Source organism: Magnolia sinica, chromosome 18 (assembly GCF_029962835.1).
Source record: "Magnolia sinica isolate HGM2019 chromosome 18, MsV1, whole genome shotgun sequence".
NCBI classification, from domain to species: domain Eukaryota; kingdom Viridiplantae; phylum Streptophyta; class Magnoliopsida; order Magnoliales; family Magnoliaceae; genus Magnolia; species Magnolia sinica.
This window is the reverse complement of record NC_080590.1, coordinates 13,668,408-13,692,913: the sequence shown is the minus strand read 5'-3', so window position 1 is coordinate 13,692,913 and position 24,506 is coordinate 13,668,408. Positions and strand designations below refer to the sequence as shown.

Genomic DNA, 24,506 nt, shown 5'->3' with positions numbered 1-24,506 from the left:
TGATTTTTTTCTATTTAATTTCTAGAAACTAACCTATTTTTCTTATTTTGTAGGATCATGACATAAGCTTCTAATTTGGTCATCTCTTTATAATTTTCTAGTCTTTCTGTTTTCTATTTTAGATTAGGTTTTATCTTTAAAAACTTTCTAATTCTAGGATTTCTTCTAATTTAGAAACTAACTTTCTTTCTATTTTAGGTTTAGAATTTTCTTAATTTGTTTTTAGAAACTTTCTATTTTCCTTTTTAGAAATTTTTTCTTTTTGCAAACTAGTTTACTTTTTATTTTAGGATCTCCTATTATTTCTAGACTTTCTTTCTATAGAAACTAACTTGGTTTGTTTTGTTTTGCAGGTTCTTAATTTAGGACTTCTATTTTGGTAACTTCCTTCCAACTCTTTTCTCTTGTTTTCTAGATTTGTATTTCTTCCTTTCTCTTAGGTTTAGGTTTAGAATTTGAATTGAGGGCTGCGAGTGTTTCACGCCCAAGTGGGTTCGTGACAACACTTTACGTTTCAAGGAGGATTGGTTGAGGGGTGATCTATCCATCGCAGGATTAGACACCACTTGAGATCCTCAAAGTTAACTGAGGTTATGGCCTCAAATCAACCTCTTCTACCCCAACCTAGGGTGGAGGACATCCAGGATGAGAATGAGGTGCATCAAGCACCCCCGCCTCGTACTTTATAAGATTATTTACAATAGGCGGGGGTGAGTATGTCCTCATGCATGGTTTTTTCAGAAAATACTGGACACATGAATATCAAGGCAGGGGTGATCCAACTCCTTCCAAAGTTTCATGGGCTTGAATATGAAAATTTGTATCTACACTTGAAAGAGTTTGATGAAATCATAACCACTTTATACTTTTCTAACATATCTGAGAACACGATCAGGCTGAAACTCTTTCCATTTTCTTTGAAAGAGAAAGCTAAGATGTGGTTACATTTACTACGTCCCCGATCTATTGGCACATGGAATGACATGACAAGGGAGTTCATAAAGAAATTTTTTTCATATCACAAAACGAACACCCTTAGAAAGTCAATTATGAACTTCGCCCAACAGGAGGATGAAACATTCTTCCAATATTGGGAGCGGTTCAAGGACCTTGTCAACTCATGCCCACAACACGGATTTGAAACGTGGCACATTACACACTTTTTCTATAATGGACTGACATCTTCCACGCGTCAATTGGTCGAGACAATGTGCAATGGAGAATTTATGAATAAAAATGTCGATGATGTGTGGGATTACTTGGATAGACTTGCTGAAAACACACAAGTATGGGACACATACCCAAAATTAAATACCACTTCTAGGCCTACTCAATCAAAAGAAATGGACGGAGTATACTTTCTAAAAGAGGATGATGATTTCAATTCTAAAGTGGCTAATCTCATAAAGAAATTTTGTTTTTACTATGCACTTGCTATCACTGCTCATTTATCAAACTAATTAACCACCAACACAAGATTTAATGTGTTGGGGTTCGAGCTGAACATGAGTTAAGCTAGCTTGCTTGGCTCACTCGACTCGGCTCGAACTAGCTCAACTCAACTCATATTGAACGTTGGGTTCAAACCAAGTTGAGCCATTATTTTAAGTTCAAAAGATTTTCGAGCCGAGCTCGAGCCAGCATTGGCTCGATTCAAAGTTCAGATTGGTTTGAGCTTGAATCGACTCTAATATTACATATAATATTATTAATTAGAAACAAACCGAGCCGATTCAAGCTCAAACCGAGTCGAACTAATCCAAACTTCAATTATATATATAAATAAAAATATATAAAGGCCTTAAATGTGCACCGATTTTCATTCAACCTAAACTTAAAATTTCGCCACGTCTAATTTTTGAAATTCCCCCCCTATTCATGCTCTTCGAGTCTTAACAACCAGTCCCTCTCGACTAGATGAGTCATCTTGCCCATCCGCCTCGCCTTCGACCCTCTGCTCTCTCTCTCTCTCTCTCTCATCCGCCTCTAGCCCCCTACTTGAGTGTTCGCCTTGCCTATCTCCTTTGGCCCTTTACTCTCGAATCTCAACTCTCTCTCTCTCTCTCTCTCTCTCTCTCTCTCTCTCTCTCTCTCCCTCTCTCTATAGCTCGAGCTCGAACTAGGCTTAAGCTTACTAGATTTGTTCCTAAACCAAGTTGAGCTGGCCTGCATGGCTTGGAGACCAAGCTGAGGCGAACTCGAGCTCAGGTATTATGATGGTCGAGCCAACCCAAACTCGAGCTTAGGTAGTATGATGGTCAAGTCAAGCTGAGCCACGCCAAGATTGATTTGTTTTAGCTCAGAGTCTAGCTCCAGTTGGGGGACAACAGAAGAAAGCCCTGAATTAGAGTCAAACGAGTGAAAGATAAACACAATAAAGCATGCACATGAACACATGATTTTTACATTAAAATCCATGTAAGAAAAAACCACAGCACAAAGCAACAAGAAAATCCAATATGAATAACGAATTATAAGAGATAGAATCACTTACTAATGCGAAACCCTTCAAAAAGCCCTAGCCTCCATTGGAAACCCTCTTAGAAATGTTTAAGCTCCCTTAATCATATCAAAATCCCGCATTACACCTATATTTATGGTATAACAATCGGAATAGGAAACAACTCATGCAATTACATAAAACTGTGTGCACCATTGATCTAAGTATTGATCGATCAACGTCGATTAAGCAACCCTCGATCGATCAACAACCATAGGTTCAATAGCTTGAACAACTTCAAAAGTGTCTAAAGAGGTTACAAGTGTTTTTTGAAAAATAGTTGATCGCTCAAACCTCTCAGGTCGATCGATCGAACCTGTCCAAAACCATTCTGATACCTATCTGTATAATTTGGGGCTCACTCGATCAATCGACCAAGCTATTCGATCTATCGAGCTCTCCTGTTTTAGTACAGATTGAAGACATTCAGACAACATAACGTACCTGATCATTCATAATCCATACCAATTAGAAACTCCATAGTCATACATGAAATAAATAAAGGTGCTAAATTTTCAATAATAGAGCAAAAGTAACAAAATTATCCGTATATCACTACCCAAGTAACTTCAATTGAAAAAAAGAAGGAAAATACAAATATAACAAAATCCTCCTATGTGACATTTTGGCCATTAAATTCCCAAAGTGAAGATAATTCAATGTCGACAAATCATCATCTAAAAAACGAGGGAATGGCCAAGGGTAAGTGCATCTAACATGTACATCCTACATTATTATAGATGCCCATAAGAAAAGAAAACCAATAAAACCAGACATGCCAATCCATGTCAAGCCACTAATGCCATTGTCGTTGCCTGGAGTGCTGTGTGCAGTGCCGCTTGGAGCGCCTCCTGGAGCACCGTCTAGAGTGCCACCTTCAGTGCCACCTGGAGCGCCGCTTGGAGTGCCGCCTGGAGTGCCTGTAGCATAAGTTTTTGAGACATCAGATATCATGGGCAGCAATGTTGAGATTGTATGGTTCTCTCTTAATGTGTTATTGTCTTATTAACTTTTCATAAGTTTTATTAGAAACATTTTCTATAATGTTTAGTTGGGGAAATAATTCTAAGAAAAAACTAGAAAAATAAGAGTACTAAGAAATAAATAAAAATTAGAAAAAGAATGTAGGCAAACACACTCTATTAATAAAAGTTGAGAAGTTTGTTTTTATAAAAGAAAAAATGACAACTAAATAGACCTTCAACTTGGCCATAAAATATGTATTGTATACTAAAAATTGTTAGAAGTTGATATCTAAGCCTTAATTAGTTGTTATTTTACCTTATTGGACAAGTTTTAAGTTTTAAGTTTTAAGTTTGAGTCCCAGTTAGCTTTCTATTTTTACACATGAGTTGTATTGTCTCAAATAAATTGTAAATAAGGAGAGAATTGAGGAAACAACAAAGTATTTCTTGTTTTATTCTTTTCTTTATCTTTTGTATGTGTTATTTAAAGGCCAATTTTCTTAAAATTAGACGCATGGCTCATCGATCCAGGTTGTTGTAATAGCAATATAAACATGTTTTTATAACCTATAAAAATGATCTACTTCAATTAATGAGTTGTATTAGAGGTAAGTTTCATTGTTATCATTTAATTGACTGGTCTTTTATAACCTATGATGGGAATCCATGTACATGACATGCATTTGCTTCAATCCAAATTGCCCAATTTATGCATCCCCTCATGGATGGAGCATAACATCTGTGGCAACACCAACATTTGAGCCAAACATGCATAAAAGTTTAGGGTAGTCAGGAAAGTAAAGCTATCACCAATCTTTTAGGTATCAATGATATTGGCTGATATATCTTGTATCTCACTTTTACGATACGAAATACACAAGTATGGGAAATATTCCACATGTTCGATCTGATGAGCATTTCTTATTTTTGATCCTTCTTTTTTTTTACAAATCATATTAAATCAATTTTAAATTGTTACAAATTTATTAGTTTTCATGTTTATGAGCTTTGATTTCAAGATTTGAAGGAGTTGCAAAAAATAAATAAAAAATTATTATTTTTATTTCTTACAAATAGATTGCAATATTTGTCTCGAAACATAAAATCAAACATATATGCAACCTGATCTAATGATTCTTCTTTTGCTTTTGAATATACTGTTTGTGTTTCTACACATCTTCTTACATTTATAAATTATGTGAATATACTTGCATCAATTTAATTAGACAATACATAGATTAGGACCTTATTAAAAAAACTATTACATGCACTTGGTTTTTGTAATGTTTTAATTTATAAATGTGTATTAATATCTTTTTAACAATCTTTGAAGTTTTATTGAAAATTCTAACAAATTTCATGTTTCCAACAACAACGATACCAATACAATCGATGTATCCTATGCGATAAATGATATGTATTCATATTGCAAGGGTGTGATATGTAACACGATATCAGTATTTGAGTATTTCAAATTCCGGCTCTCTCAACTTAGTACTACCATCTAAGTGCTTATTTAGTAAGTTGGATTCCCATACACATAAGCTACACTTTCGTTTCATCGTTCTATACTCATCCTATATTTACATTGGCCCGGTGACTTAGAGCACACAACATGGACAAGGCCAAAAAAATCCAGTCCTCTGTTTTTCACCACATCACACAAGGGTCTAGCAAAGTCGGCAAATGGATTTCAAGGAAACTATGCCTACGGAGACGCTCCCATAGTACACAGGGCAAAGCGGACACAGGATTACGAACGGTCCGCCTTCTAGACCATGCCCTGGTTAGCTCACGGTAGCAAAACATCAGGAATGGAACGATCCTATCCATCAGATTGGCGGCCTTCAAATGGTGGAAAGCGAAAAATCAGGGCATGTCCAGAAAGCGGACGGTCGTAATCCTGTGTCAGCTTTGCCCTGTGTACTATGGGAGCGTCTACGTACGTGTCATTTTCTTGAAATCCGTTTGCTGGCTTTGCTAAACCCTTGTGTGATGGGGTGAAAAATAGACGGGTTTTTTTTTTTGGCCTTGTCCATGTTGTGTGCTTTGTGTCACAGGGGCCAATGTGTACTATGTGAGACTGTTTTTAATCGTGAGCCATCCACGGCAGAAGCCGCAGGGTGGACGGTGTGGACACGGATTAGGCAGCCGGTTCTGAGGTCGGGAGAGGGGGAGGCTTCGAGAGCCACTGAGGGGCCACCGTGATGTTTAAATTTATCCACACCGTCCATCTTTCTTTCTTTTTTTTTTTTACATATAATTTTAAGTTAGGAAACCAAAATTGGAGAATATATATCCAAGCTAAAATCGACCACACAGTGGGGATTAAATTTCTACGATTGAAATTTTATTGGGGACCACAGACGTTTTAGATCAAGATGATATTTGTTTTTTCAATTCACTCAACTATATATGAACATTTGAACATGTTGGATGGTAAATAAAAAAACACGGTAGACCCTAAGAAGGTTACAATGATGGGCGTACTTACTACCCCTGCTTCCTGTGGTGTGGTCCACTTTAGCCTTGGATCTACCTTATTTTTGATCTAGTACTTTTAAATGATATTTAAAAATGGATGGACGGTTTGGATAAAATTCTTATATCACAGTGGCCCTCCGACCCTCCGTCTATCCCCAGCTCCGACTGGGTAGTACCTGATCCGCGGACCTGCTGCTGAAGTGACACGTTGGGGCGCGGATTAGCCACTTGCAGCGTGATCAGCGAGACTCGCTGCTGAAGTGACGTCACTAAGCTCTGTGGGCCCTATCATAATGTATGTTTTGTATACACATTGTTCATCCATTTGGAGAGACCAATTTAAGGTATGATCTAAAGAATGAGTTAGATCCAAAGTTTGGGTGGACCACACCATAAAACGAGTTTGGGGCGTGACACTTACCATTAAAAACTTCTAAGGGCCACAAACGTTTTAGATCAGTGATATTTGTGTTTTCTTTCTTTAATGTCTATGTTAATTTATTAATTGGATCTCAAATAAACATCAGAGCCGATCTTAGGAAGGTTTCAAAGGTGGGTGTTACTCTTTCCACTGTTTTCTGTGGTGGGGTCCACTATAAATTTGGATCTATTTAATTCTTTGGATCATGCCCGATAATAAGTGGATGGATGGCATGAATACAACACATATATTATGGTGGGACTTACGTAACTTGGTGATGTCACTTCCGTAGTAAGCCTCCTTCCTCAACCTGGGAGTAGCTAATCCGCGGAAGAGAGGTTGAGTAAAGAGATTAGCTATGTTGAGTAGCGAGACTTGCTATTGAAGTGAGCTGGTGTTATGTGGGCCCAACCATGATATATATTTTGTATCCACACCGTTCACCCATTTGGAGAGATCTTATTAGGATATGTTGGAAAGAATTAATCGATTAAAATCTCGAGTGAAGCTCACCACGAAAACAGTGGGAGAATGGCATCCACCATTAAAAAGTTATTGGGGCCACCAAAGTTTCCAATCAGTGATATATGTGTTTTCTCTTATTTCATATATGCGTTAACACATGAAAAGGTTGGATCTCAAAAAAACGTCATGGTAAACTTTTGAAAGGTTTTAACGGTGGGCGTCACTCTCTCACTGTTTTCTGTGGTGGGATCTAGAACTGCATCATTCTTTGGTTCATACCCTGAAATGATCGGGCGCTGATTTGGTACTTCCCGGTAGGAGACCGGGAACAGGCGGAGGCTCAAGGGCTACTGATGGTACACCATGATGTTTTAATTTTATCCAAACTGTCCATCCATTTTCCCATATCATTTTACACTATTAAAACAAAAATGGAGAAGATCAAAGGCTTAAATAGATCACAAATTGGGGATTAATTCTTACCGTTTAAAAATTCTTGGGGACCACGAAGTTTTGGATCAAGATGATATTTGTTTTATTTAACTTCATCCAGGTGCATATGACCATGTCAACAGGTTGGATGGCAAATAAAAACACGGTTGACCCTAAGAAGGTTTCTTCCTGTGGTGTGGTCCAATAGAGCTTTACATCTGTCTTATTTTTTTATCTAATATTCTAAAATGATATGGAAAAATGGATGAACGATTTGGATAAAATTAAAACATCACAGTGGACCCTCAAAGACAACCTGTCAGTAGCTAATCCGCATCCCTAATCCAAATCATCTAATAAGGTTTCAAATTCTCCTGTACTTCAAGGTTAGCCACCCCCACTAGGATCGATACCAAGACGTAAGTGTTGAAACGAGGTGTCTTTCACTCAGCCTGCCACTTGAGCTATGGTGTATACCCTGTGCACTTCAGAAACACGACACTTCACACGGGGCAAGTCATGCAGACCGGTCAAGGGTGGGACCCAATGCGTATGGAGGCGTTCTTCAGAAGCTCCCTTGAGCGATCCATCAATCTGAATAGTGCATTTCTTCCCTTCCAGGGAAATTTTCCACCCTGGCCCACAGCTCACCAGATGAATGGTTCTGCGCTGGCCTGACAAGCCAACCTGGCATTTGTATGCAAAGATCTGAGCCATTAATCAAGTGGATCGCACCGTGAAAATCCCTACCAAAAAACTTCGGCTGGCCTTCTCAACAGGTGAGCCACACCTGGACATTGGATATGGACTGTCGGTGTTTTCTCAAAACAAGTGTGCCCACTTGATAGTTGCACCAACCTGATTTTCGGGCAAGGGCATGTTATGTTATGGGTAAGACCTACATGATGAACTGCTGGAACATCATGCACATGCCAGGTGGCCGAATATCCGTCGCCCAAAATTTTGGACATGAGCCCTGTAATGATCTAGGATTTTGATACACGTGCGTACACATACATGTATGTACAATTACCTTCATTAGAGTATACACACTTAGACCCATGCATACATCCACGCACCCATGCACATATGCATCTATCGGCTTATGTAAATTGTGACCGTTGATATATGTGATCGTTTTGCTTAGTGCGAACTATTAATTAATGTCATTAATTATTACATGATTTTGGTAGAATATATATAAGTTTATTTATAATGCAGTCTCTCAACTCATATACTTAAGACCACGTGTTTAATTATTAATTAATCCAAATCTAGCCAACATCAACTATTGATTGTGCACTGAGATTAATCTGATCTTAACTACTAGATTGTTGTTAAAAAATAAAATAAAAATTGAGAACAACCCATTTTTTTATGGGAACCAACCCCACCGTCCGCTTGTGTGTGGCTCACCTGAGTTTCAGATCAGCCTCATTTTTTGCCTTATATCTTCTCTTGGCCAGGCCGAGATGATGGACGGAGTAGATTTAAATTATTGTTAGTGGGACCCACTATATCTTAAAAAATAAAAATAAAATAAAAAATGAAAGTTACATCTTCCGCACGACTAAACCACCTTCTCCACTTTCCTTCCGTTTTGTACGGTAATGGCCGCCGAACCTCCCACTAAATGAAACCGTTCCATGATTCTCACTCCTCTATTCCATTACGCATCCTTTTATAAAAAAAAGAGAGAGAGAAAGAATTGAAAGAATCAATCAAATAAAAAAAATTAGAGTGGGAGAGAGAGAGCGCTGTAAATCAAGAGAGAGAGATTAAAGCGAGGCCGGATCGTCAGACTTTAAGGTAGGTGATCTTAACCTGAAATTTACCATTTTCAATTTTATTATATCTATTTAATCCAAATTTTCGTAGAAATATTATTGTTAGTTAATTTAATTTTATTTTTTTTATGTAAGGAATCTACGCATTTAGGAATTTCTATTTTATTCTATTTTAAATATTTAATACTGAAATAATTTATACATAAATAAAATAAAATAAAATAAATTTATAGAATAAAATAAATAGTTTATTTAAGATTAATTTATTAATTCTTAAATGTTTTGTTAAGAAAAAAAATAAAAATTATAAATTAAATTTCAAAAAAATTATAATATCATACAATATTTTACAGTACGAACAGAATATATAATTAATTATTTAAAGTATTGATGATTCATTATGCAGAATTGTGAATATAAGTGATGTAAGATTGATAAGTATATATAAGCAAATATGATTATGAAAATAAAAATAAAAATATATAATAATAATAATAACAAATTATAAATTGTATAATTGTAATATGTAATCAGTATTAATATGACATATAATAAGATATATAATAAAATAAAATAAAATAAAATAAAAAGGTTTATAAGATTATTAAGGTATAGTAAAATATAAATATTATGTTTCATAATAATATAGTAGTAATACAATATAATTGTAGGTTACAAAAAAAAAAAAATAATGACAAAATATATAACATAATTAAAGTAAATATGTGTAAGATAACATTATATTATATAATTAATACATAAGTATTTAATATTATTTATAAGATTATGTTATAAGTAACAAAATAGAAAAGTTTTATTTGATAATATATAAATGTTGTAATAAATATAATTTATTATTATTATTTAAAAAAAAAAAAATTTATGTAAATGATGATATTAACAATTTAACATAAAAGTAATATAATAATTATATTAAATGTATCAAACAAAAGTAAATTTATTAATTTAGATAGTCAATTATAAAACAAGATTAATTATACTGAAATAATATTGTAACAAATAATTTATATAATAATAATAGTATCTAAAGTCTAAATTAATATTTTCTTTAACCTTATTCAATTTAGATTTAAAAATAAATAATAATAAAATTCTGAATTTAGATTTAAATAGTTAGATAAAAATAATAATAATAATAAATTTTAAATTATTAAATAATAATTTAATTACATTATTAATGTTATATTATATAAATCAGTGTGATAATTTTTGTTCTGTAAAAATTAAAATTCAAATTTTAATTCTAAAATTTGAAGAGTTAATTAAATTAAATTTAAATGAACTTAAGTTTAAGAAAATTTTTAAAATTTTGGAATTGAAACTAAATTGATTAGATTTCTATATTTTGGAATTTTAGTGATTAATGTATATTTAAAACTTTATTAAATTAAAATTTTAATAAAGTATAATATTAGATTTTTAACTTTAAAAAAAAAAAATCTTTTCCTTGTAATTCAAAATTTTTATTTAAATTAAAATTTAAATAATTTATCGATTAAACCTAAATATACATTCACAATGAATTATCAAAGAGAAATTAAAATTTGTTATAAAATAATCAAGTTATTTCAATATGTGTGTGTGTGTGTGTATTTGTCAAGTTTATGTGATAAATAAAATAAAAATTTTAATTTTATAATTTAGTGAATAAAAATAATAAATATTTTGATGCTAATATTTAACATTATTTAAGTAAAAAAAAAATAATTTAATTAAAGTTAGAATTTAAATAAAATTTCTTGTACATTATTTCAGTGTAATTCCTAAATTAAATAATAGTAAAAATAATATTTTATTTAAGTATTTAAATTATTAAAGTTTTAATAAAATGATATCTAAAATTATTAATTAGAAATAAAAATTTATATTGTTGATATTTTAGATGGTAAAACAGTAATTTATCTTACATACCATATCAGCCCAACAACACAAACAGTAGAAAACCTTGATTGGAAACAGCTATGGTTAAATAGACTAACCTGAAATCCAAACCATTCATTAAATAGACCACTTAGGTGTTATTTTCTTTTGGTAGATGGTGTCCTGAAACTCAACTTCTCACGCATCCAGCGAGTGTAGACAGCAACTTAATGCTATGTGTTGCGTCAGTGGGAGAAACTCGTTGAGAGCGTAAGCGTGGGTCAGGTCTAGCATGCGACGCTAAGTAAGTCGTGGGCGTATGGTTTAGTCCAGAAATCGACGGTCCAAATATCAGGTGGGTGATTCTCCTCCATTTATGAACTTTCTGATTTTATGTATTTTAGAATATTTATTTATTTGACATAATGACTTTAAATTAATATTGTCAAATTCCTTTATACCTAATATCTACTTTTCTAAATTTTAGCATGTATTGAATCTGATTAATTTGTAGAGTTAGATTTTAATCTAACTTTTATTTATGAAATTTGGTGTTAGGATTTAGACCTTAAATCTGTATTAAAGTAATTGATTTATATTGATTGGTTTAAAATAATATTAATAATTTGATTCTAAATTTTGATTTTCTTTTTTTTTTTTAAAAAAAAGGGGCAAAGAAAATAACTTGATGTTTCAGTAAATTTCAGGAATTGAATTTTTACGGCATCGAATTTCTGCACATTTGTATAGAACTTGTATTGTTGTATCAGGATTTAAATAATTAAATTATTTCGTTACTGATTTTGGAATAATTCGTGACATGCATTCATCTCTACTTATTACGGAATTATGGAAAAAGAAAGAAAAATGAGAAAATGATTGTGGTATTAACAAGTAGAGCAATCGTATCCCTTGAGTGAAAGACCCTAAAGCCAGTAAGTAGGGCAATCGTGTCCCTTGGGTGAGAGATCCTAAAGCTAGAAAGTAGGGCAATCGTGTCCCTTGGGTGAAAGACCTTAGAACCCGTTAGATCCTTCGAAGTCTCCTTTGTATATGGCGTATGAGTACAATTGTATGCGCGAACATACGTCAAAGGTACAACTGAGTCTCCTTTGTGTACGGCGTATGAGTACAATTGTGTGCGCGGACATACGTCAGAGGTACAACTGGAGCAGTAGTCTGACTAGCTAACGTATAAATGAGTCCCTCACCATGAGGTACTGGTGTATGGGCGTTAATGCAACGTGGTCATACACCTAGGTACGGTGTTGTAAGATGTGATGATTATTTAATTTTATTCTTGAATTCATGATAGTGTGGCATTCAGTACGTCTTTATGATTCTAGCATCGCATTCATGTCATATGAAATATTTAATATTTTGATTCATGTTTTGGAATTTCAGAAAGTACTTTTATTATTTATTCGTTTGATATAAATCTAGAAATTTCATATTTGGTTGGATAAGATCCCACGAGCGGTTGTGCTCATACCCAAAATAACAGTGTTTCAGGGCATCAGAGTTTAGTCAAAGGCAAAGTGAAGTGAAGATCCAATCATCAATTTACTTATCTTTTATTTGTACCGATGGAAAAAAAATGTATAATAAGAACTTAGAAGTGAGTTTAGGCTGTAATAGTTAAAGATTGTATTTGATGAATATTGTTTATTGTAATGAGTTTTAATTAAGTGTGGTTGTGAATGTTTAAAATTGAATCATGACCTACGATTCGGACCTGGGTCTGGCCAACTCGCCCAAAAATCAGGCCTGGTCCACTAGTCAGGTCGGCCACGCATTCATATGAATGCAGACGGCTGACCCTTGGTCACTTGACGAATGGCTACATGCGATGGATCGCCTAAAATTTCATATTATTAAAGTTGCTGTTTGAAAGATATGTAGTGCATGGCTTGCTGCGCGTGTATTCGTTTTGGACGTACGCCTTCGCAAACAATTAGTGAGTGGCTGAGAAATCCGATCCGTTTATCTAGTGGGACGCACTTCGTACTTGGTGTAGATGTAAAACCAGGTTGGTCCAGTCAATGACTTCGCCACAAGTATAAGATTTTTGTGGGCCCTAGGTCAATTTCCAGTCTTCAATCTTTCGTCCGTGGAGCACAACTGATGACCGGACCTTCCTGATTTTTTGGCAGGCGTTGTCAACTATAAGAACGAACGGGACTTCGTCCACACGTGTCGCTTAGCATTTCTCGTGTGTGAGGGAAGGATCGTACCTGCAGGTCCATCGGGAGCATTTGGTGCGGGAGCGGGAGCGGGAGCAGGGGCTGTTCAAAAAAAAAAAAGAAAAAAGAATCAGCAGAAAATTTTCTCTAGCTTAGGCCTTGTAGCACATTGGAACATAGGTCAATCCAGACCGTCTAAATCGTGGGCCCACTTTCTTCATAGTCCAAGACGTGGCCATCGAAGAAAGTGGCCAGCAAACGAATTCTATAACCATATCAGACGGCTGAGATCAGTAAATTTCCGGACCATGCACCATCAATAATAGGGCCCAAAATTGAACAGCCTGGATCGACTTGCATTTAGCGACGAGCAGGGATGATGCGTCGCCTGCCATTTAAGGAACGAGAAAATGGCAAACCGAAACGGAAAGGATGGTCATCCCTGTCTCATCACGCGATCATCTAAACCGTTCATCTAGAAGCTCCCATCTTAGATAGGCCAAACGGCAAAAATCTCAGTGATCAGAGATTCATAACGTCCCTACAGAAGGTTGTGTTGAAAAGATCAACGATGAGCGAGATCGTTGCCATGTGACCCTTACGACGCTAGACCATGAAGATGAACGGTCTGGATCATCAATTTTTTTTATTTTTTTTTAAAAGAAAAAGAAATGGGTGAGAAATAAAAGAAACCATCGCAAAGGCTGATATCGGTGATGATGCCGCAGTGCTTGGGGATTTGAAGGACTTGCGTGATATTGATGTTGAGGGATTTGAATAAATCGGGGTTGTTGAAGAGGTTGCAGAGGCACTCAAAGTCGTTTTGGATGGCATCCCGTATCGAGGAGCAGCACGTTTCGGAGGGCGTGGTCGAGTTCAGGTACTGAGCGCATGGTACAAGCTTCGCCACGCACGTTGGCAGGTCCTGACCCGACACAACCGCCACCGAAACCAACGCTACCAATACCATCACCGAAACAAAACCACTGCCCTTGGAAAATCCCATCTCTTCCACCCAAACACCAAACACGCCAAAATCTCTCTCTCTCTCTCTCTCTCTCTCTCTCTGTAGCATAGCACCTGTCCACCGGTGGGATTTATAGATTTATTAGAGATGATTTTTCTACCAAAAATTAATTTATTAATATTTTTCTTAGTCAGCTTTTCTTTTTTAAAGAAGACATTTTTTTTTATAGCTTTCCCTGGTCTGTCATTTCTTTGATGTCTTTTGGCTAGCAGCGCATCAAAACAATACGAAAGTGCTCGTTAGCATCTATGCTCTAATTCAACACGAGCTTGTTAAATAAAAACTACCCTAACGAGCCTTGTTTATTCTACCTCTAGTTTTAAGTAAGCTTGCGTGGTAAAATTTGTTTTTTAAAATTAAAAAAATATTTATTTAAAATTACTAATTTGACAAAAAAATTAATTGAGAGTTTTTTTTTTTTTTCTTAAGAAGTAGCTGATATCATTTTTAAAGATTATCAAAGCTCTTTTATAAGAGTAATGTAAATGGTTGTTTTGGTGGATCTTACCATAAATAGACCTTACCACAAATGGCAAAATACTCCATGATTATATACAATCTTTATGTTTTAAGACATTAGGGCATCCACTATGTTGGATATTTAGATGTGGATCGCCTATCATATGGAGCCTACCTTTAATGTGTACCATCCATCGTGTGAGCCAAACCTTCAAGTAGGTCGTCCATCATGCAAGGCCTGTCTTGGATATGGACCATTTCATCATTGAGGGTCCACTTTGATGTAAGCCATGCATCATGTGGGGCCTACCATCCATGTTAAATGTCCTTTATTTGGGCCCCCTCAATGTTTACTACCCATCGCCCATTACACGGGTTCCACATTTGTTGTATACATATTGTGGGCCCTACCTTCAAAATGGATTGTCCATCGTGTGGGGCCCACTTTTGATACCTACCATTTATCGTGTGGGGTGTACCATTTATGTGGATCATGGATATGGGTCATCCATCATGTGAGACATTGGATATGGACCACCATTAGGTGGGGCCCACTTGATGTGGATCATCCATTACGAGGGGCCACACTTTGATGTGGTTCATCCATCGTGTGAAGCCCACTCAATGTGGATAGTCCATCATCATGTGGGCCCACATTTTGATCTGAGCCATGTATAATGTGGGGCCCACCTTTGATGTCCACCATCCATCATATAGGTCCCACCTTTGTTGTGGATCTTCCCATCATGTGGGGCCCAACCTTCAATATGGGTCATTCATCATGTGGGCCAACCTTTAATGTCAACCTTCCATCACATGATCCCACATTCAATGTCCATTATCCATCATGTGGGTCCCACGTTTGATGTGGACCATCTGTCAGGTTGGGCCCGCTTGTTGTGGATCGTCCATCATGTGAGGCCATACTTTGATGTGGGCCATCTAGCATGCAAGGATCACCTTTGATGTGATTGTGCATTATGTGGGCCCACCTTTGATGTGGACCATTCATCATGTGGGGCCCTACCTTCAATATGGGTCATTCATCATGTGGGCCTGCTTTGAAGAGATGGCAAAGAAAAAAGAAGGTAGTAAGATAGAAATTACTTGAAAAGTTTCTTAACAAACTTATCCAAAAATCAACAAAAAATGTGTACCTGCTTAAGTCAAATAACTCTTTTCCGAAAAATAACTCATCCTCAACTTATAAAATCAAAGCTTATTTACTAATTTCTACACAAATAAGCCTCTTAATTAGTCTTTTACTAAATATTCCAAAAGCTTAAATTTTTAAGAAATAAGCTAATAAATTCTTATTTGCAAACATGCCAAATGTCCCCAAGAGTCGCAACTTATTCCATAAGTGTTATGTGTAGAGCATATTATAGTTTGGGAGGAATCCAAACCATTCATCAAGGTAGTACTGTTTGGATGCTCCAAAGATCAGGCTAATCCAATCATCACGTGAATTTAAAAAATTTTGGGTTGTGGCCACTTTGATTGGAAAAGACTGATTTTGGGGCTTTCCATCGTCTTGGTGGGTTTCATGTAATGAATGGATTGAATGGCATACACACGACATCGGTGGGCCCATGCATGCAATTGTCAATGAGTGGGTGAATAACATTTACATGAAGGTGAATAGCTTTTTACTCGCAGATGGATTGGATAAGGTGTAGAGTATTCCACAAGTACAAGCGCTTCCAGAAGAACCGGCGCCTGAAGCCGAATATAAAAGATCACGTGATATGTGGACAATTCTGACCAGTCAGGCCTGTGGTTCGGTCAACATTAGCCATTTGTACTTTAACCCATTTAGATGGAAAGATCTGAAACAATCTATGTAATGACCTGATTGAGTTGAATGTTAACCTTGATTTGTTTCCTTTTAGCCGTCTGGTTGTCTCCCACAAACTGAACGGTCAAGATTGTCGTATCAAGGATATCGCTGGAGAGCGTATGTTCAGGGAATTTCCATTCACCGAAGGGATCGATGACCAATGGTCTGGATGCCAAACCACGTGCCCCTTGTGAGGAGTGAAGATTAACGCATTTATTTTGTTGGTGTCCTTTTCTCCAGTGATCGAACCCCCTCTTCGATGGGATAGGGCCCAGATGGTGCACTGATTGGAACTTTGCAACCAGTTGATGAGCGATTTTTGCAGAACACTTGCAGATTGGGTGGATTTTGTTGCTAGGGCACATTCATAGCGTGATCCACCTGAACCGTGACCTCGATATCACACATGCATGACACATTTGTATGCATGAAGCAATCGCCCATGGCATCAACAAATGCTCAGCTGCAGCTAGCATTCAGCCAGAGGAAGATGTTTTGAAAGTGTATAGCCCAAACTGTAATATTGTGAACAGTGTAAGCTTTTATTACGTACGTCTTACATGATTAATGGTTTAGATTTGGCAGTTGAGTTATTTGGACTGTAAACACATTGAGCCTATGATAGTTGTGAGCAGTTGTGTAGGCCCCGTATCCTAGACTTTACCGTTCCATAAACTTCCGCGGTTTTTCCAGTCGAATTTCAGCAACCTTCGACCCTTAACCGGTATTTACGCGCGACTCTGATTCTCATGCCGTCAACCCGAGTCAACTCAACCCAGGACTTGTAACTTAGCGACCGCGTCGTCGTCGCGGTTCCAATGCCACGACTCGTGTGCCGAGGCGATACCCTGGTTGGGAGATGTGGGCCAGCGTTCGGTGTGAGGAAAACGCCGCGTCTGCGAATTTCGAGAGAATCTCTACGACTTGTCACATCAATCAATCGCATTAATCCCATCATGTCAAGTATACATCACCTTTCACCATTTCTCAAGCAAGCCACAAAAGTCAAAAAGATCTTACAAGCCTATACCTTTCTTACACCAAAAACCCCTAAAGTCAATAAGTCTCTTACACACCCATCCCTCTCTCTCCCATCCATCACTTCATCACACATCACCCATCTCTCTTTACAACTCTCTCTCTCTCTCCTTCATTTTCAAATTACAATCCAAGCAACCCAAGAACTCCTAACGTCTAAGCCCTTCCATGGAGAGAGAAATGCATATGTGAGGCCCACCTTTTCATCCCTAGATCTCCCATCTTAGCCATCCATTTCTCATCTTCCTCCATCAAAGAGAAGCACAATGAGCTAAGGAAGCCAAGGGAGCAAGAAGATCAAGCGGTGTGTGCTTTGATAGGGTAGTTTTAATCTTTTTTTTAGATGGGCCAAGTGAGGCCAACCGATCAATGGTTTGGATCTCACTTTGGACCCTAAGATGTGGCCGATGGCCCACTTGGATCATCATGATCATTCCATGATGGGGCCATTCTCCATGGACCCCATCATGATGTTTATTTTCCTTGCATACCTAGGGTCATCTAGACCGTCTATTTTAGTGGAGAAGGGATCTCCACCGTTGGATTTTGATTTAATGGGCCCATGTATAATAGGACCCACTTGATATATGATTTAGTGCAAGGGAGGGCCCATAGTGCCGGGGTCCCTCCATCACACGGGTCTCACTCTCTATCTCTCTCTTTCCCTTTCTTTTTCTTTTTTTCTCTTCTTATGTTAATATGGTCATGTGGCCCATTAGGTTGGACCCCACCATGAGGTAGGTATTTTATCCAAACCATTTATAAGTGGGGCCCACGTTATATGTGTAGTACCCACACCATCCATCATTTGGTGGCCCACCTAAGCAGGGCTCACCCCAACGCATGTGGACTGCAAAACCGTCCGCGTCCCTGGATGCTAGACAAAAAGGGAAACCAAAAATATTAGCTTGTTAACAAGCATTTGGGGTGGCCCACTCTTATAGGCCCCACCTTGATGTATGTAATCAATCTACATCGTCCATTCCTTTTCCAAGCTCATTTTAGGCGTTGAGCCGAAAGATGGGATCAATCAGACTTTCGGGCAGGCCATGGCATAACAAACAACGGGTTTACCATTGAATTATCCCCTGTTGTTTCTATACACCGAAATAGGCCCAATATTGGGCTTATTTTGCTTGACTTGAGCTATGGAGGGCCATTGGACGGAGTGAATTCTCAGACGTGGGCCCCACTTGTGAAAAACCACAGGAAAACAAAAAAAATAATAATAATAACATCAGCAGCAACGCTACTATTGCTATGTCAGGAAGACAGCAGGCGCTACCGGCGCACCAGCGCCCGGGCGGACGGGCCGGCGGACAGCACCCACGGTTGTTGCCGTGGGCCCCACCTTGATGTTTATTTGTCATCCAATCCATTCATATGGTGGGCCCTAAGGGCAGTGGACCACCCTCCAAATTTCAGGTCCATCAAAGACTCAGATGGCCCACATCATAGGAAACAGTGTGAATTGAACTCTACCCTTAAAACCCTTTTTGGGTCCACAAAAGTTTTGGATCAGGGTGAAATTTGTTTTTACCCTTCATCTAGGTCTACGTGACCTTATCAACGGGTTGGATGGCTTATCAACATTAAGGTGGGCCCCACATGGAGCCCACAATGGCATGTGTTTTGCTGCCACCGTCTAGGCGGACGGTGGAGCCCACTGTGATGTTTGTGTTTTTATCCACACCGTCTAGGGGACGGTGGGTGCGTTCGTGTGCATGTGTGTGTGGGTGTGTACGTGTGTGTATATATATATATAAAATATTATATTATATATAATATTGTATGTATTATATATATATATATTATATTATATTATATATAATTTACTGGTGGTGGGAGGCCCATCTCAGTTTACTTGTGGCCCATGAGTCGAGGCCCATTTGATGTATTATTGGCCCATGGTTTAAGGCCCATAAAGATGTATTGGGGCCTATGGGTTGAGGCCCATTTGATGTACATTTGGGGCCCCATATGGTGTGGCCCATTTGATACACATAAGGCCCATGAGATTAGGCTCATTTGACGCATTCTAAGGCCCACGGGTTATGGCCCATTGCAATGCACATAAGGCCCATTGGTGCGACCCAATGATGTGGCCCACTTGATGAATATAAGGCTCATATGATATGGCCCATTTGATGTATTTAAGGCCCAATGGGATGTACCTAAGGTCCATTGCAGTGTACGATCCCAACATGGTTTATGTTATGATGTTTACGTCGGGCTATGCCTTGGGAGCAATGGTGGTTTGACGTCCACATTGCAAGTATAGTGTTGGTTAAATGTCCGCATTATGACTTTCCCTAGGGCCCATTGTTAGGCTCGTACGTGTTATGTGTAGGTCGTCTAGGCCCATCTTCGTTATGAACATCATCCATCCCATATAACATGTTTAGTTCCATGATTCATGATCATATGCATCATACGTATGCTTGATATGAGAAATGACTGATCATCGCATATGCCTTCGGGCAGATTGTTTAGGAGCTCCCGGATAGGGGGTGTTGCCTTACATGAGCGCACGATACACGCAGGACTGGTGCATGACTGGATAGTGTGATTCATGCATTCACATTGTGTGATATGGTACTATACGCCCTAGCGACATCAGGGCCGTAGCCTCCACAGGCGTATCGTGGTTGGCAGGATTGGATATCAGAAATCTTGTTGTACATGGGGTGCTATAGATATCCCTAGGTGAAAGTCCCTAAACCCTTATGGTACCAAGAGGTTGCTCCAACGTCTAGACCGAATGCGTGCATGAGTGCCGAGTGTCGATTACCAGACGGTTGCACTTTCCACTGTGTCGTGGTCGGTTGGAAGGGGGTACGACCTTACCCGCCCGAGAGTAGGGAGCAATGCTAGGCTAAGTCTGACCAGCTCGAGGAATGGGTCCGCTATTGACGAGCCGAGCCCGATATTGGTAGGCGGATAGTGAGGTCTTTTCCACTCACTTTATTGCGCGCAATGGGGCGACAATCTGGCTTGGAGTGTACTGGACCCCGATGATATTCTAAATTTTGAACTGTATTGATATGTGGACTTAGATGAGGATTTGTATGCTTGAGTTGCATTTCACATTGCATGGCCTTGTTATGGCCGACATCATTCATGATTTACACCGCATGGCCTTGGTACGACTAATGGTATTCTTGGCTTTCATCAGCATGTTTCGCATTACTCTGATACTGCATTTCTGCATTACCATCTTGAGCACATACTTTCACCACCCTCTAAGCTTTCTATAAGCTTATGCACGACCGTTGCGTGCAGGTGACGTTGGATCGCAGCAGCGTTGAGGCTTGAGCGTGGCAGATTATTTTGGAGTTTTGTTCATCATCATTGTATTTCCCTTTATGCTCATTGTACTTGTAAAGTTTTTGATCATAGTGGAAATGTGATGGAGTTTTTGGTTATTGTTTGTGGGTTGTGCTTTTGGTTATGCTTATTACGAACCAAACCAATGTTGAAAATCTTCCTCGTAGCATCCCAGGATCGGAACCTGGCGAATGGGCGCTGGGAGCCAAGAATGAGGTTCTACGGAGGCTGTTGGCGCCGGATTCGGCGATCGAAAATTTTGTGAGCCTGGTTTCCGAGTTTGGGGCGTGACAAGTTGGGTTACTTGACATCTTATATTTGGAGGTAAATGGGGGTATTTTAAATTTAAGTAGCTTGTGTATTTGGCATCTCTATATTTGATGTAAATAGAATTGGAAGTATTTTATTTTAAATATAACTTTTTGGTGTGTTTTAAAATCTCTCCAAAATATTAGGATTTTATGTAATCCAAATAAAAATGTCTTTTTTTGCTTTGTCTTTTTAGAGAAGGAGAGTTGCATATATAACAAAGGTATCATTAAGCTACCAATTCACTGCATATGTGGCACGTCGATCATACCCCAAACAATTTAATTACCAACTGGATAACTAAAATCACATTAATAAAATGATCCAAACCATGCAAACATTAGACATCTAAATGGATAATGAAAAAACGTCGGTGAGTCGCTTGTTTGTGATCCTTACATTTATCGCCCACCCATGGTTCAAAAATTTCTCATTTTTGACAAAAGTACATATTTCAATGGGTTTATTACAATCATTCAATCAAATATCATACACACACACACGCGCGCACACACACACACTAATTTGAAATATTAAAGCCTATTTAATTATTCAAATCCAAGTCTGGTGAATGTATTAAAGAATTCCAATACATTTCAAATACAAGCTCTCAAAATGAAAGAATTGCATTCCTGTACATTTCAACCAAACATAACAGAGGATTCAGAATCACCATGATTCCAATGTACTTGGGATTTGGATGCAAATACATTCCAAATCCAAGCTCTCAAACAGGCCATTATGTTGTACTATATATGAACGGTTGTCCTCATTTTTATAAATAAAGTTTTAGCTCCCTCACCTATGTATATACAAAAAAAATCTCTTTTCAGCTTAAATTTTTAGGTGTAACTTATAAAAATTCAAATTTCATCTTCATCTATCAAAAACCAAACAAATAATTCATCCTCCCTAGCATGCAAGGACGTTCTTAGCCATCCAAATGTTAGCTTGCTTGTTATAAGCATTTCTTAAGCAGGCTATCACTAGGATGGTTAATGGCTAAGAGCATCCTGACAGTGTGATTCTTCAGAGGCCGTTCAAGATCAGCCCACCCTGATTCTCGGTCAGTTCAACAGTCAGACCTCTTCTTTTATGAGTTTGCAATTATGCAGGCCCTAAATACCATAGTTAGGATTACTAGGGTGTGCCTCTGGCCCAAGAACAATTAGTATAGGGTCATCATCAACACAATGTGAGATGCATTAAAGGATAGATATGCATGTACAGCAGCTGGAATTCTCTCCGAAGATTCATTATGGTAGTTTATATTTTGGATTATTGCTAATGAAAAGAGACCCACAATATTAAAGCCATCAAGATCATGTAACTTTTGTTTGTGTGGCCAGCTTCCAAGTGGCTTAGAACAATTTGATGATCCAAGGAAAACATTCCTCCATTAGACCGTGATGCAATATGCAGTAGGGTTAAAATCATCTCCATCTTGATTGTCAGGCCGCTTGTGATTATAACCATCATATGCTTAAATTCTCGGCCCATTATGCCACGGATCATCATTTTTTTAAAACAGAGGTAAACAGTATTTGAGGTATGTTTGAATGAAAGTAAATGCATGTACATGAAATGAAATGCCATTAAATGGGCATGTAAATGAAATCATCCCTACGAGAAAAGATTTAGAAGTAAATGGGATGAAATGCCTTATTCAGCTACTTTGGATAGTCACACGAGTAAACAAAAGTGGTGCTACACATGTTCTCTCATATACATGATATGCTAATGATAATCCAAAACAATTTAATTATCGGCTAATATCAGTAAAATTATACCTATAGAATGATCTAAACCGTCCAACGATTGGCTATCCAAACAGACGGCTAAAAAACATTGGCAAGTTGCTTATGTGTGATCACATTTGCATACCACTCGGCGCTCAAAATTTTCTCATTTTTTGCTAAAATATATATTTCAATTGGCTTATTACAATCTTTCAATCAAATATCACATATATACACTACTTTAAAATATTAAAGCTGATTTGACATGTTTTGGTGAATATATTGAAAATTTTCAATCCATTCCAATTCCTCCCATTTCATTTAATCTTAATAGAATATTTAAATTTTAAATGCATTCCAATTCCTCCCATTTCATTTAATCTAAATAGAATATTTAAATTTTAAATACATTTTATTTACTTCTATCCAAACACAACAGAGCAAGTCTTTTACTCCCAATTCATTTACCTTCAATTCTATTACCAAATTACCTCCATTTACAAGCTCCCAAATGAGCGAGCACATAGAGAACTTGTGATTATGAATCCATCCACCATTGTGCATCCCATGTGAAGAGTTAGTCCCATAGCTGAGCTCCAACTATGTGTAGCTTTCGTAAACAAATTGTCCTGTTTTTTATTTACTTAGAAAGTCTTTCTTAATATTTCTATTAATTTGGCCAGTTTTTCTGATATCAAATGATGCCAAAATAAAATTGTGGTACTGGTCAACAGCCTATTCAATTAGCTTTAATATGGTTTGAGTGAGCTACGACTAGTCTATCTAAAGGCTACAAGGTGGATATGCATTAAATGTGTTTTGGTCATTGATTTATATGTGTGATCGAAATAGATGGTTAAGATTGAAAATTATAAATGGTTAGTAAAATTAAGGTTTCTTAGCTTTAAAATAACATATTTAATGAAGTTGATTTTGATTTCGTAAGAGAAAATTTGAACTCTCTCTGAATTTCCAAAAAGAGTGTGCACGATCTGCTGAAGGTTTGCTTTATCCTACTGAGCTACTCATGAATCTCACATAAATAATGATCGGGGTTCTCATCAATCCATTGTTGACCATGGGATTCCAAATTCTATTTATCTTTAGGTTGATTTGTTTTCACTATGCACTCGCAATAGGAGCTCGTATATGAAACCACCCACCTAAAAAACATCTAGTGCACTTGATCATTTTTAATCCATACCAATTAAAATCTCCACAATAATATATGAAATAAATAAAGGTGCTAAAATTTTAACGAAAGTAACAAAATCATCTGTATATCACTATTCAAATATATTTAATTGAAAAAAGAAAGAAAATACAAACATAACATAATCTTCACATGTGATATTTTGGCCATCAAACTCCTAGAGTGAAGATGATCCATCATCGTCTAAAATAGAAGGGAGTAGCCAAGCGTAGCTAACATGCACTTCCTACATCATTATAGATGTCCATAAGAAAACCAAACCAGCCAAACCAGACATTCCAATCCATGCCGAGCCACTAGCGGCATTGTCACTGCCAGGAGTGCCTGTAACATAAGTTTTTGAGACACGTAAGATATTATGGGCGGAGATGTTGAGATCATCTGGTTCTCTCAAAAGGTAGCGTTTGAATCCTAAGTTACTTAGGGGTGTTTGGAT

The 24,506-nt window shown here is 37.4% G+C and overlaps 1 protein-coding gene and 1 non-coding gene across 2 annotated transcripts in view; both read right to left on the bottom strand.

Moving 5' to 3' along the window:
- Nucleotides 1-1,031: 1,031 nt before the first annotated feature.
- On the bottom strand, nucleotides 1,032-1,138 carry LOC131234153 (small nucleolar RNA R71). Its single transcript, XR_009165561.1, has one exon. It is a non-coding gene; the product is annotated as a small nucleolar RNA R71 (small nucleolar RNA).
- A 2,073-nt stretch (nucleotides 1,139-3,211) lies between these two features.
- LOC131233222 (non-specific lipid transfer protein GPI-anchored 9) overlaps nucleotides 3,212-24,506 on the bottom strand; it is a 49,076-nt gene continuing 27,781 nt past the window's right edge. The window contains exon 3 of the mRNA XM_058229868.1: nucleotides 3,212-3,324. Within this exon, the coding sequence (XP_058085851.1) occupies nucleotides 3,227-3,324 (98 nt within the window). The 3' untranslated portion in view covers nucleotides 3,212-3,226. The remainder of the gene's footprint in view (nucleotides 3,325-24,506) is intronic.